This window comes from Lepisma saccharinum, chromosome 11, assembly GCF_977018435.1.
Source record: "Lepisma saccharinum chromosome 11, izLepSacc3.1, whole genome shotgun sequence".
In the NCBI taxonomy this organism is placed as follows: domain Eukaryota; kingdom Metazoa; phylum Arthropoda; class Insecta; order Zygentoma; family Lepismatidae; genus Lepisma; species Lepisma saccharinum.
Window position 1 is genome coordinate 45852056 of NC_139239.1, and position 13465 is coordinate 45865520.

Consider the following 13465-nt stretch of genomic DNA (forward strand, 5'->3'; position numbering starts at 1 on the left):
TGATCGTTATCTCCTAAAAGACAATATTTTGTGTGTTAGAGACTTTCACAACGTGCAAAAAGTTAGAATTTGTGTTCCAATTACATTAGTTGGTTCAATTTTGAATAAATTTCATGACTTATCGGGACACTTTGGTGCTAGTCGTACACTTTCTCAAATATATAGATACTTCCAATGGAAAGGTATGAAGAAAGATGTACAACAATATGTAGCAGACTGTGATTTATGCATTCGTACTAAACCGAACAAGCATCCGTCTAAAAATCTAGCCAAAGTACACATTACCGACAAGCCTGGGAAAATATTATTCATTGATTTACAAGGTCCATTCACCATGGGTCCTAAACGTGAACGCTTCTTATTTACCATATTGGATGCAACATCCAGGTATTTAGTGGCATATCCAGTGACAAACAGCAATGCTGTTACGGTACTGAATAAATTGTGCCATGTATATTTTGTGCATCTGGGTATTCCAGAAAAAATAATTTCGGATAATGGACCACAGTTTCGTTCATGTCTTTTTAATACTAAAATGAAAGAGTATGGTGTCAAACTTATGTTTACTCCACCTTACCACCCTTCATCCAACATGGTTGAAAGGTATCATTCGGAACTTAACCGTTTAATGAGAGTGTTGTGCATAGATAACCATGCTAAATGGCCACAGCAAGTAACCATGGCTTTGCATTGGTTAAACAATACCATCTCCTCACAAACTGGTTTTGCTCCAATAGAATTAAGGTTAAATAAGGAACCTAACCTACAAATAGGAAATGTCATTTTTGATGAAGGTACACATCAGTCATGGAATGACAAACTGCTTATGGCTCAAATTAAAAGTCATGCAGCTAGATACAATAAGTTAAAGAAATTGAATAGTAAACAAGAAGATAAAATATCGATTTCTTCTGGAAATCTTGTTTTTATTAGAAATAGACAGAGAGATATGGATGATAATCCAATTAAAAAATATTGTTTTCTGTATGAAGGTCCATACTTATGTATAAAAAACTTTGGTGATTCTCGTATATCTGCCTTACGTTGCACTGATGGGACTCTTCAGGAAAACATTGCCATTGAACATGTAAAATTGTGGAAATGTTCCAAAGACAAGAAAATTTCTTGGTTGAACATTTTGCAAAATGCAAGTAGCACACATAAAGATGTGGTGCAACATATACTTGATCAAACAATGCATGGAAAAAGTGATATTTCTTCATCTGTCATTACAGATGTGTGCACAGTTTGTTCTTGAAACAAACCTACCATTAATGAGGTTGGCCTAAAATTGGTAGTACACCTCGTATAAAAAAATATTAATGTGTTAAGTAACTCTTACAGTTATTCAATATTTTTTTTTTGATTGGCCTATTAATGGTCTTACTTTTAAATATATTTTATTATAGTAATAATTTACATTTCGTTGGTAGGATTTACCTCGTGGAATGTGGGATACTTAATTATAAATGCATAACAATTAAGTGCATCAATGTCACACTCTAGAAACGGATGTTAATTGAACTGTATTAACCCATAACATCTCGCTTATTTGTCTATGGTACAAGTTAATCAAGTTTTAGTCAATAACACCTAGGGAATGGTACCAAATGCAAATGCTAATTTTAATATGAATTATTTTGAGTTATTTGATTTCATAAACTGAATCAAATGCTCACATTGTGTTGCATAAGGTAAGCAAAGAGATCCATTAGTTGATCCGAGCTTGTTGCACATGCTGATATGCCATAGAGCATAAAAACTTGGGGTAGGTTCACGTAAAAGGCAATAAGTAAGTCCTATAGTGCCACTCAAGAAACTGAATATGAAAAATGTTATTAATATTTTTTGTCAATATTATTGAGCAGTAACCATTTTACTTTAAGTGGCGAAGATTGACAAAAAACTTAATATGAAAAGTGTATAATTTTATTAGCCTAGGATATTGGATGGTACATTTTCTTCACAAGTTGAAACCTTCTAAAGCAATTTCTTTGTGTATAGTTGGGTTAGGTGAGAAAGACATTATTTGTTCTGGTCAGATATGTTCCACAGGAACATTATGATTAACTCCATGAAACGTTTCGCATACTCAATACTACCTGGCTTAATGGTGTGTTGATTGCTCAAATTAGTAACGTTCGCATCTGATAAATAGTGATGCTACTTGAGATAGCAGTTTATGCAGTGTTGACATTAAGTATACTCTATAATACTGATTTAAGTTTCAATTGAAAGTTTTCTCACGTCCACAGCAGTGTGAAGTTCCTCTCAACACACTTTTGTTCAGAACAGCATAGAACTGATAAGTATTTCTTGTTTGTCAATATGTAATGAACAGTAACAATCTATCTTGAATGGTGAAGTTTGGTAATAATTTTGTGCATTAGCCATATTATGTGTAGTGAAGTTTGTGGACATTCTGTCATATAAACGATGGATTGTAATAATTTTATGTTTTGTATTCATTTAACTAAAGTGTTGATGTGTAATTTTTTGTAGCTCACACTACTAGTGATGATGTAGCTATGAATGTGTTAATGTACTAATCTTTGCTTTTGTTTGTCATTTGACACTTAATACTTGATATGCTATTGAACTTCACCATAACTTTGAAGTTTGAACTTCATTTTTCGTGTATTTTAGTATAACATTATATCACATTAATAATGGTTCAACTCAGAAACAAGTTGAAATTTCTTAATATACAAGTTATTTAATTTTGTTCTTTACATATATTCAACTTGAATATGGTTATATAATATTTGTAGCTCATTCTCACATGAATGATGAGCTGGAAATTTCTTAATATACAAGTTAATATTTTCTCTGGTCTATAATTCTGACACAAAATGTATGATATACTATAGAAGTTCATTATCACTTCATGATTGAGAAAGAAATTTATGTTTACTATGTTCTTTTACCAAATTTTTGTTTTCTTGGTAATAACAGATCATATTTTGATCTCATGTGATGTTACAAGTTTAGAAAATTGCAAATGATAGTTTGGCGTGGGTAAGCCCATTGGGCGCCAGTATGACGGTATCAGAATGAGTACCATCATAAAATGAAAAATAAAATAATTTTATTACTTGAAATTGACGATTTGAGGTCGTATTTGGTAGTTTATATTTGTACAAAATTAATTTGCATCACTTTGACTTTGTTCTTATTGCAGTACATATCCAAACTTCACGTATTTAAAATATTTTTATATCTTAGCGATGTAATTTGGTTTGTGAAGTATCAAGAATATGCTTACAGAAAATTGCCAATTTATGCATAATCGCACATATGTTTGGTTTCAACAGCTTTTATTTGCTCTTTCATAAATATTTGGGCACAAACATGTATTTAAAACATATTACTAACATGTACTAACCATTTAATATAATTCTGGTTGATTTTCGACATTAAACTTACGATTTGCTGTAAAGAAGCACCTTGAAGAGTAATCCCAAAGCTGTGAAGTAATCCTAAACTTGGACACATAGCCAACTCACAGAAAGGGAAAAATCTAAGTTGAGCGTAAATAACCTTTTTCCCACCAAAATTGTAAAACTTAAAATAACTGAAAAGGGTGAAAATAAAATACGTAAACATGTGTTAGAATATTGTAATATCTATTTTATTGTAACTAATTTATTTTACAAACATTTTAAGGTATAATAACTGTACAATTCGAAATTTGTCACTTGAAAAGTATTCGCAAGTTTGTATACTGTGAAAAAAGTTGTAACAGTGTGAGTTCGGATACACTGCTTCATCTAAAAGATCAACCTCGACAAAAAATGAAGTCGTTAAATATTTCGAAGACTTAATTTGGAATTATTTCATGTAAATCAACATGATTTGTCCAGGAAAGATTACTAATATGTTACCAAAGGAGCAGTAACGCTTTTTAATACTTCAAAAAAGTCGTGAAGAATATAATAAGTGAAAAAGGACATTAAATGTGATCGATCCATAGGACGTTAAAATGGCAGCCATCTTATCTTCAAGACGAGTTATCAGATAAGTATAGTGAATATAAATGTAGCTACATAATTGAAAGGCCTATTTCGAAATTACGAAAAATTAACTTACTCCGAATGTGAAAGTCTGTTCAACGTATAAATTTACATAATTCGTATTTGTTTCCACTGTGGACAGTCGAGCATTTCTTGCTATTTTCATCGTAAAGATCTACGCAAGATCGGAAATAATTCTTCTTCGTAATAATTGACTTGAAGTGATAAACTTAAACATAAACCTGTAATATGCGACAAGGTTAATGTAATGTGATATTCATGCTTCGTTATATACATATATGAACGTGTACTGAATTTATGTATGATCTTGTTATACTCAGTCGTTTAATTCTTTTAAAATATATAGTGTGTTAATATTCGATGTTGGTAATTTTCCTTATGCACTCAAAGTGAATATATATTCGTGCCAGTAATTTTACAAGATATAAAAAGTTAAAATTGAACTTCTCATATTTTATCATGTAAAGATTTGAAACTAATTTCTTATTTTCATATAAATGTGAATTCGATCTCGACCGTATAATTTTCAAATCCGAGGTAAAAAGGTCGTGAAAGTTCACCGTCTGGTTTTTATCTTGTGCAACTTATAATAACCTGCATTACCATGTCCTTCACTCGAACCTATCAATATTAAAATTTTGTAAACATTTCTTGAGTTAAATTAAACTATGCTAACTAAATGCTATAAAAAAAGGTAAAGTGTTCCCCTGTGCTTAGCACCATGCCATGAAGGCGTATAGGGGGTGTGGGGGTAACGCCTCACACTTTCTTGATCCGGTCGTGAGTGGGGGTGATGTGATCAGCATCACGCCCCTGACCGCCTTTACCCCCCAGGGTTTCCCCCAGGTACCCATGTTATTCGACGCTGGGTAGGCGCCGGGGCCGCTTCCACCGTTAGAAAAGTTCCCGGATTTGAACCAGCCGGGGATCGAACCCGGGACCTTTAGCATGGTAGTCAGATGCGTTACCGACTGAGCCATCAAATTCAAAATTATATTTTTATTAGTGGCAATATGATACATTATTATGCAAACATTGTGTGCTGAGTAGGTGCTGGAATATGGACAGGTGCATTTTCTTTCTGTTGTAATGATCTATGATTCCATAGCTTAATTGTTTACTTTTTAAATTTAATTTTAAGATTCAAGCCAGTTCCTGTACTTTCACGTGAGCAATAATTTAAAGTACATGGTGAATTGAGTGTTGTCAATCTACCAAAACATACATGGACATTTTTTGTTGGGTACAGTTTTTTATATCAATAAAGGATTTTGAAATGTGGAATATGGCTGTTGGTGGAGGGAATGGGTTTGAGCTTGCATTTTTTAAAGTCCATTTTATCCATATATAGGCTAATCAGAACTGGACTTATTGTTTAAAGCAGGATCTGAACCACTATGTACCTTCACCAGGTATTGAACCCAGGACCACTTGATTACAAGGCAACAATGTTACCAATAGGCCATCGAGGAGTCACCAGGAGGAGAATTGGGTATTCCATTATTATTATTATTTTATCATCTTCTAATGAACCTAATGTTCTCTTTCCCTTAGGAAAACTGGGGCAATTGGGTAATATAATCCCTTCTGCATTTCGTAGATGCCAATGTCATGCATATATTGAATCAAAGTATCACTTACCCAGTGGAGTGGTTTGGATTCCACTTTAAACTGTAGGTCCAGTCCAGATTAGCCTTACTGTGCTTAAACTGGACTTAAAACACCAGCTCAATCAATAAATCAATTAAAGTATCACTTGTTTTTCTTCTTCACACCACGCTTTGTCACTGGACAACTCTAGGGCCATTCAATACAACAGGAAGTTTACATTTAAGAAAGTAATAATACGTGGCGCATCCAGGAAGTAAGTTTTCCTATTTTTTACCTGTGAAAGTAAACATAATGAGCCGTGTAAATTGCGCATGCGCAGCAGAGCTAAGACGTATCAATCATATGCCAGGCGGACAGATCCTGCCCGGCGCCAGTAGCGAGGCAGCAGTGGTCCTAAGTGGAAGCTCGTATTCCTTCTCCCGCCGCATGCGAGGTTTGGTCGCTGATAAAGTTCCTGAATGCACAAAGCATTGCGCCAATTGACATTCATCGTCAGCTCTGTGAGGTCTATGGGCCGAACATTATGAGTAAGCAGATGGTGCGTCACTGGTGTCGGCAGTTTTCGGAAGGTCGTCAAAGTGTCCATGATGAAGAGCGCAGTGGGCGTCCGCCCCTCATCACTGATGATCTGGTTGAGCTGGTGCGGCAGCGCAACGTAGAGAACCGTCACTTCACGATTACGGAGTTGAGTAGCCTTTTTCCGCAGATATCGCGATCCGTGTTGCATGAGATTGTCACGCAGCGCCTGCTGTTCAAAAAATTGTGTGCCAGGTGGGTGCCGAAAAACCTGACACCCGAACACAAAATGAAACATTCAGGAGCAGCACTGACATTCCTGCAACGGTACAATGATGAGGGCGATGATTTCCTCAACAGCATCGTCACGGGCGATGAGACGTGGATTTCGCACTTCACCCCGGAAACCAAGCAGCAGTCAATGCATTGGCGGCATAGTGGATCTCCGGTCAAGAAGAAATTCAAACAGACGCTGTCGGTACAGAAAGTGATGTGCACCGTGTTTTGGGACAGGAAGGGCATTTTGCTCATTGACTTCCTCCCCAGAGGTGAAACGGTGAACGCTGACCATTACTGTGAAACACTAAGGAAATTGGGATGTGCCATTCAAAACAAGAGGCGTGGCATGCTTACTGCAGGTGTTGTGCTCCTCCATGACAATGCTCGTCCACATACGGCTCGGCGCACAGCAGCTGTTTTGACGGAATTTGGCTGGGAGTTGTTTGATCATCCACCTTACAGTCCTGATCTGGCTCCCAGCGATTTTCACGTTTTCTTGCACCTCAAGAAATTCCTGTCCTCCGGTGAGCGTTGTGGCAACTACGAAGAGCTGAAGACGTCTGTCACACGCTGGTTCCATTCACAGGCGGCAGAGTTCTACGACAGTGGGATCCAAAAGTTGATACCACGATACGACAAGTGTCTCAATTCTGGTGGTTGCTATGTTGAAAAATAGCTGAACCTTTGCTGTACCTGTTGCCAATAAATGGTTTCCTGAAACTGTGTTGTTGTTTTTTTAAAAAAAATAGGGAAACATACTTTCTGGATGCACCTCGTAGTAATAACAATAAAATAACAAAACCAGATTGCTTGTTTCACAGTTAAGTTCCAACAACATAACGTTATTGACAAGATTCATTGTATAACTTCTTCTTTCTGTTCTTTATTTTACAAGTTATCCCATTGTTATAGATATATTAATTAATCAAACTAAAAATAAGCATCTGGTGAATGGAGCATGTTTTCTACTGAAATGTTACAACAAAAATTGCATTTATATGCTTGTAATAGTCATTACATTCAATTATTATTCATTAAATCTCTGGAAAGCAAAAATAATTTCTGTTTCAGAGGTGCTTTCAATCTCTACCTTTCACCCACCCCTCCCCCAAACACACACACCAATTATGAGTGTGTCAAATGAATAGGATTCTCAGAACAGACATGGCAAGCTATGGATGTCTTTTGTTGTATGTTGCTTGGACTGAGCTGTTTTCTCAATACTATGCATCGTCTCGGCTCAGTCTGTTGTTGGGCCTGGCTGTGGTTAGTACAGTGTGCTTTGATGCCAGGTTTCCATATTTTGGATTCATGCGACTTACTCACTATCATATATAAGCATAAAATCAAAATTTGTTATTTACTTACGTACAGTGAGTATACTTTTTTTTTTTTTTTTTTTTTGGTATGCACCCTTTCTTTCCCTCTACATTATCACCCTTTCTCATTCCTTCTCTTTTGTAACTACTCATAAAATGTTTCTCTAAACATTTAGGGGCTTTCATCCCACACTTAATTCTATACACTTTTGTTACTCTTTCCACTTTTTCCGATACTCCCCTAAAATATATACTATATATAAAGTATATACTCACTAGAGCCCGGAAGTTTGGCAAAATGCCTCTTTTTATCTACTGGATATATTGATAAAATTTTTCCGGATATACGTTTTTTATGTTGTTTCAAATGTTTTAGAAGCCTTTTCATTTTGCCTATTTTGCCTGTTTGGGACCCCACTGCCTATTTATAATTATAATGCCTTTTTTTGCCTTTTTCAATGAAATTGGACCATTTTTTTAAAAAAAAGTGTATATAAATTATTTTTCTCCCAAAAAACGTTGTTGGCATTTATTTTTCTTCCGTTTATTATGTGAATAATTTTCGCTTTATTTAAGTAATATTGAACTCACGCATGTTTCAACATTGCTGAATCAGAAAAGTGTGAGAGAAAAGTATTTCATGCTGAGTTAGGATATTGGCTTTCGGTTATCATTTCCTTGTGCATGATTGACTGCTGAAAACCTGTTGCAGAACATCTGCACAATTACGTCATCACGTCCAGCGTCCGTGTCAGGACGTTATTGACAAGACACAGCACTAATGCCCAAGGGCCTTTGCATGCATTCCAAAATCAAGTTCTCTATCTTTAGTTTAGTTCTGCACTTTGGAGGGAAACGATCGTGTATTTGTCATCATGCCGAAATTTAGTGTGCCATTAAGTGGTAAGTTACATGGTTACGTGCGTGAATTTGGTGAACATTGAAATGCTCTTCCCAATGTAGATTTTAACATTTTGCCAGAAATTATAGATAAAAGTAAGCAACTTCCAAATGTGCCTTTTTCTGTTTATTTTGCCTTTTTTATTGCCTATTTTCCACATTATAAATGCCTTTTTGCCTGCCTATTTTAACGAAAATAAATGCCTGAACTTCCGGGCTCTAATACTCACTGTACGTTAGTAAATAACAAATTTTGATTTTATGCTTATATATGATGCCAGGGTTCTCAGGTTGGAATCCCAGCCTGGGCATGGCTGTTCTTTGTGAGTGTCGTCAACTTTATCATATCATCATTTATTCTCATCTTCATGATTAGCCAAAAGTGGCAGAAAAGCGAAGTAAAATAAACCAATTCAATCAATCAATCGTCTATTGTTTGAGTATGCATGGTGAATGCTTGCTTATACACACAAGGGGCCACATATTGCTTCTGTGTGAAATCATCATGTCTCCTTTTGCTTCAATCTGAAAGCTCCCTTGACTCTGTGAGAGTGCCACGTGGTACTTTTATGAACCTCTTGAAATACTCAAACTCTGTAGAAGTATTGGCCGATATCAGTGAAAAAATTCTACCCAGTACTTTATGACACTGATATCATTGGCATCAGTATAACCTCAGCTCTAGTAATAATTATTACTATTATTAAATTGTTAATAATATTAAAGTATATAATTTAACAGAACAAGGAAATTTAACAAGATATTTGGATCCTGCCATTAATTTACACCTGATGGCACACAAATTCACATTTTGTTTGGTCTGCAAGATTATTTGTCCCTTTTATTCACTATAACCTTAACACTTATTTTTTAAAGCAGAGATAAATCTAGAATTAAGTTCACACAAATGAAAAGAAACTAAATTATTAGATAAAACAGTGCTTCTTTTATTGTGAAAATAAACTACACCTGCCAGTGAAAATACATTTATAAATTTGAGCAATAAGCTTATTTCCATTATGCACACATTCTTTCAATTCTATACTTGAAACAAAAATATTTTCAGACACTATACCGATTATGCCTTGTGATGGGAAATACTCTTTTATTTATTACTACACAAAAAATAGCTATTATACCTTGTTAAGAAATAAAAAAATATTTTCTTACTTTCAAAGGCTTAGGAATGATAAAATTAACACTGAAGAAATTCTAAATAAAACTTTTGTATAATTTTTTTCACATTTGAATTCTTTAAATAATCAAGGTAAACTGGTTTGTATAACTTTGTACAACATCAAGCATTTTTCTAATAAAAAGACTTAAACTCTAAAAAACACAACAACTTTCTAAATTTTCATTGTACTCTTATTTTTCAACAGGAATAAAAATAACAATTATATTATAAAAACCTTCGTATGTTCCCATGAAACAAGTGAAAGCTATAATGCAAAGATACATTAGCTCTGAAGTCTTGCAATGTGACTGCTTTATTTGATCTTGGCTCCTCCAGGTGAATTCAGAATAAATATATTGTCTTCTTGTACATTGAAGCTGGGAAAATATCCTCACATCCATACCATATACATCTTTCCGAGAGTAATTTAAAAAAATCTAACATCACAACTTTCTTCATAAACTCTCACTCTGACTAGATGGCAAGTGATGAGATTGTTTACAATACTTGTTTTACATGCTTGTTAAACACTTTTTTTAAAAATTGACAGCAGAGTAATAATAAAACAATAGTGTATTTCACTGAACTAAATGCCTGCTACATTAAATTGTGATATTCGGTAAATTGCACCAGATCATATTGCAGTAATTGTGATTTGACAAACATGTTCTGTTTAAGATATTTTCCAATAATCCATATTTAACCATAGCAGTTTTATGGTATCAAAATATAATTTCACAATAGAAACAGCCTTGAACAGCATTTAAAAAATCCTATTCTGGCAAATGTAACAAATAATTGTAAAACAACACATTTCTACGTAATAGAGATAGAAACTTGATCAACAATAGTTACTTAAATGAAAAGATTTTGCAAGGAAGGAGAAGCGATTGGAATAAGTAGAAACAGGTGGATCCTGTAAAAGTCTATAGCTGTTCGTGCATGGGAGTTGAATCATGATATTTTATAAAAGAACCGAAAGACAGTGTTAAACTCAAACTCAGAATATTTAGAGGTAAGAACACATATCAAACACTCAATGACCTGAGCCATAAAGCTGGATACACAGTAGTTAATTATGCATGGGTAACTTACTATTTAAATAATGTCTCCTGTCTTGAGAACCTCTTCAGGAAATTAGTAAATCAATCAGTTTAATTTAATTCTCAAATGTAATTTACTAACAAAGCTAATTTTCACTTTTGGCATGTATCTCTATTTCCCTTGATTTTTTACCACATCATGTGGCTTCATGGCTAGACATCAGTTGTCAGCCAGACATGGAACAGTAATATCATGACACGACAACTTTTCACTTTGAAGAAGGTTTAATCTGACATCTTGTTTAAATACAACAATGGGGGCAGTAAACTATTTATGATGGTTGTGGTAAACGCAGTTTAAAATTACTTAACGTGAAATTTTAAAAATGGAGTATTTCACACAATTTGAAATAGGGCATAACATATTGTAATAATTTTGCACTAGAATCAGACTTCATTAAACAGAATTTTAGATATATATTTCTCATACTTTTTTAAATAGCCACATTGAAAAACATATCTTATGAAATTATTATTTTATCCACATTTCACACCACAAAATGTAATACTTTTACATTTTATTTGTTAGTGCTAAGTCACTATAATATCTTATTTTTATTGTCAACTGTTTGACTTCCAGTGAGACACAGATCAATCAAGATATTCCGTTATACAGAATATTGATACTTCCATCAGTCCACAATTTCATATATGATGTTGCTGCTGTTGCATATTGCGAGTTATCATTGATTGATTCAGACACAGAAGGTTCAAGATAGATTGTTTATTCACTTCATTTGCACAGAGAGAGAGAGAGGGATGCATTGATCAAGATTATTTAAGTTGCAGAAAGATAGTACCAGATTATATATTATGGTACACTAAACTAGATCTTTGTATCTTCACAATCTCTGAACAATCAACGTATCAACTGAGTTCAATTGCAAGTCAATTGAGAAGATGGATATCACATTGAGTTAATAGTTCACAGTTCTTGGAAGATATTGCAACTTTAAAAATTAATATACTGATAAGTAGAGGCATGCATATTTCGTTTTTGATGAAAACACGAAATAACACATTGTAATGTTAATTTTTCATATTTCTGAAAGGTGTGAGGTGCATTTTCCTACCTTGTTTTGTCAGGAAATAATGTAAAATGAACTGAAAAATGCGAAATAGACTCTTAAACACGAAATTTAGAGTTTATTTACCAACGCGACACTTTCTGAAGTCAGAATTATCCTGTGAGTTATGCAATTCACGGAAAATTGATTAATTTTACAGTAAATATTTGAGAAGCAGAAATGGACCATTTTATACAGTAATAAACTTAATATTCTGGTAATGACATAAATGTGTTATTAGAAGGGATATGTTTATTTTGTGTAGTAAGTGCAGTTTTTAAATTTAGGATTATATTCAAAATTTTAAAACCAAAATGTCTTTTTATATACTGCTTTTTCACCGCTATAACAGCAAAATTTTATTTTACGAGGGTGGTTTGAAAAGTTCTCGGAATGGAATAGAAAGAAACGACTTACAAAAGTGATTTTTTTTATTTTTCAATGTAGTCTCCCTCTACACTAATGCACTTGGTCCAGCGATGTTCCAATGCCTTGATCCCATCTCGAAAATTAGATTCCTCCAGGCCTGTGAAATACGTGTCAACTTCGGCTATTAGTTCTTCCTTTGAAGAGAATCTCCGTCCACCGAGGAAACTTTTGAGTTTGGGGAAAAGATGGAAGTCTGAGGGAGCCAAATCAGGCGAATAAGGCGGATGTGGCAACAATTCGTAACCAAGTTCATGAATTTTTGCCATGGCAACGACACTTGTGCGAGGGCGCGCATTGTCCTGATGCAAGATGATTTTCTTTCTTGCCAAACCTGGCCTCTTTTCCCGTATCTTATGCTTTAGTTGGTCGAGGAGATTAGCGTAGTATTGTCCCGTAATTGTTTGACCAGTGGGAAGATAATCGATCAACAGAATCCCTTTCGCATCCCAAAACACTGACGCCATTACCTTTCCGGCCGACCGTATTGCCTTTGCTTTCTTTGGTGGTGGTGAATCAACATGTTTCCACTGCTTTGACTGTTGTTTTGTCTCTGGGGTATAGTAGTGGACCCACGTTTCATCTGTCGTCACAAACCGGCGCAAAAAATCTGTTTGGTTTCTCTTAAAACGAGTCAAACATTGTTCGGAAATGTCTACTCTGATGCGTTTATGGTCCTGTGTTAAAAGTCGCGGCACCCATCTTGCAGATAATTTTCTCATATCCAATTCAACTGTTAAAATGTGATACGCCCGTTCGGATGACATTCCTATAGCTTCAGCAATTTCACGCACTTTCAGTCGGCGATCCTCCATGACCAATTTATGCACTTTTTCAATAATTTCTGGGGTAGTAGCACATTTTGGGCGACCACTACGTGGATCATCTTCTAAGCTGTCCCGACCAAATTTAAACTCGTTTGTCCACTTTGCAACAGTTGAATATGAAGGAGCAGAGTCCCCCAGTGTGTTCAGAAAATCGGCATGAATTTCCTTTGCTTTCATACCTTTCTTTACAAAGTACTTAATCACTG

At 34.8% G+C, this 13465-nt stretch overlaps 2 protein-coding genes across 2 annotated transcripts in view; both read left to right on the forward strand.

Annotated features, from left to right (window-relative positions):
- LOC145994759 (L-asparaginase-like) overlaps nucleotides 1-5492 on the forward strand; it is a 98607-nt gene extending 93115 nt beyond the window's left edge. Inside the window, exon 13 of the mRNA XM_083131002.1 lies at nucleotides 5419-5492. Coding sequence (XP_082987128.1) covers nucleotides 5419-5469 — 51 coding nt within the window. The 3' untranslated portion in view covers nucleotides 5470-5492. The remainder of the gene's footprint in view (nucleotides 1-5418) is intronic.
- Nucleotides 1-13465, forward strand: part of LOC145994763 (cytochrome c oxidase assembly factor 1 homolog) — a 329972-nt gene that overhangs the window by 247616 nt on the left and 68891 nt on the right. The window lies entirely within an intron of this gene.